Here is a 1,958-nt window from a genome sequence, read left to right on the forward strand (position 1 = left end):
CTACAATTGGACTGAAAATGAGCTACCCTTCCTCCCTTCATCTGTTTCCTGTCCTTGACCCCCCAAAATTCCTTCGAAGTTGAATCATGTGAAACACTGGGAAGAGAAAAGGCAGCGCATTTTATTTCCTTGCATGTCACTTGTTTAGCTTCTGGCTGCTCTTCTGGTTTCTGTTCCTCTGGAAATTGATCCTGAGAAGTCATTGAACACTGAAAATGAAGTCCCTTTAGGAATGGTGGTGACAGATTCGGAGGGTTTTTCTTTTATAGCTGAACTTTTTTTTTTAAGAAAAATAATTCTTTTCAAGGAGTTGCTTTGTGTAAAACTCTCTTTCTTCTAGAAGTAGTTTTAGAAAGTCATCATAGGGAAGTGATTTAACAAGATTAATTTTATGCTGTACCCTAGACAGATAACACCAGCTTTGTTCAAGAGAAATATGAGCCACAAATGTAAGCCACTTGTATGAGTTTAAATTTCCTACTAGTCACATTAAAAAGGTAAAAAGAAACAGGTAAATTTAATTTTAAAAACAAATTTTATTTAACCCAATATGTCCAAAATGTTATATTTCAACGTGTAATCTGTATGAAAAATTATTAATGAGATATTTTACATTTTTTTCCCCACACTCAGTCTTTGAAATTTGGTATGTATTGTACGCTTACAAAACATCTCAGTTTGGACCAGCCACTTTTCAGATGCTCCAGAGCCAGGGTGGCTGGTGGCTAGCACATCGGGCAGCACAGCTGGACACCATTTATCAGTTTCTAGCATACTCTCACATTTCATTGTGATACACAGTGTTGTTGCTCAGCTGCAGATCGTATCTCCACCTTAATCAACCAAGTATTAGAAAACTTAATAGGGAGACTGCTAATTAGCATACCAGTTATAAAGTTTGAAAATTGTTTATTTTAAATTAATCTGATATGCTTATCCCAGTGTTGTTTACAATACAGCAGAGATAAGCTTAGAATACAAACAAACATCTCCCACAAAAAACAGTCCCTTTTCAGTTACTGTAAATTCTAGATTCGATAAGGAGTTTGCGTTGAGTTATGCCTGGGATGCCTGGGCCCTTCTCTGGGGACTCCTGCCCCAGAGCCCGTGTGAGTTGCCCCTGGACTGTACTTGCACCTTCTCTATCCACACGGTATTAACAGTAAACTCCATCTAACACCTGCGTGGCTTTCTACCATTCTTCTGGGCCACTCCCCGCCCCGTGTTTAGTTCCCACAGCAAACATATTTTTAAATAAACAAGACTTAGGAGTGACATTTTTCTTTCTCTCTAGCCTTCGTCTCGAAATTCTGCCTCAGCAACGACCCCGTTAAGTGGGAACTCATCCAGACGAGGAAGCGGGGACACCAGCAGCTTAATAGATCCAGACACCTCATTAAGTGAATTGCGGGTAAGCTTCAGTCCTTGGTTTGTTTTTTCAAAACAGCCTTTGGCTTCTTTGTAGTAACTGGAACTTTTCACTTTTAATAAGATTTAGTAGAAAGGAGGGGTATGGGCTCTTTAAGAAAAAAAAAAAACATCGTTAATACAGTTCAAAAATGTGACTTGGATGTTTCTGGAAGGAAAGAGGTTAGTTAGTTCTTTTTTCTTTTCTCTTGCCTGAAAGTTTGATGATATTCTAATCAGTTCTGCTAATTCACAAATGCTAAAAAAAAAAAAAAAAAAGAAACCTTTGCAATGTGTGTAAAAGTATTTTTCTCGGAAGTAATTGGCCATATTTTAAATGGAAAACGTGTGACTATACAAGGAACCAGAGCCTGGGAATTATTAGTCTTTTGGGTCATTATGATATTATTTGGCTACTTGAATATAGTCATCTCTCAACTTTTCATGATAATAGAAGTGTCATAATATTTAGTGTAACAGAAATGCCTGGAGATAATAAAAAACTTATTTGACCCATTAGTTGAGTCTACCTCCTTATTAAAAGATAGGAA

General features: G+C 37.2%; 1 protein-coding gene across 1 annotated transcript in view; it reads left to right on the forward strand.

The window, feature by feature from the left end:
• Positions 1-1,958, forward strand: part of LRRFIP2 (LRR binding FLII interacting protein 2) — an 83,938-nt gene that overhangs the window by 49,018 nt on the left and 32,962 nt on the right. The window contains exon 11 of the mRNA XM_023732204.1: positions 1,295-1,411. Within this exon, the coding sequence (XP_023587972.1) occupies positions 1,295-1,411 (117 nt within the window). The remainder of the gene's footprint in view (positions 1-1,294; positions 1,412-1,958) is intronic.

Source organism: Trichechus manatus, unplaced genomic scaffold (assembly GCF_000243295.1).
Source record: "Trichechus manatus latirostris isolate Lorelei unplaced genomic scaffold, TriManLat1.0 scaffold00049, whole genome shotgun sequence".
Classification (NCBI taxonomy): domain Eukaryota; kingdom Metazoa; phylum Chordata; class Mammalia; order Sirenia; family Trichechidae; genus Trichechus; species Trichechus manatus.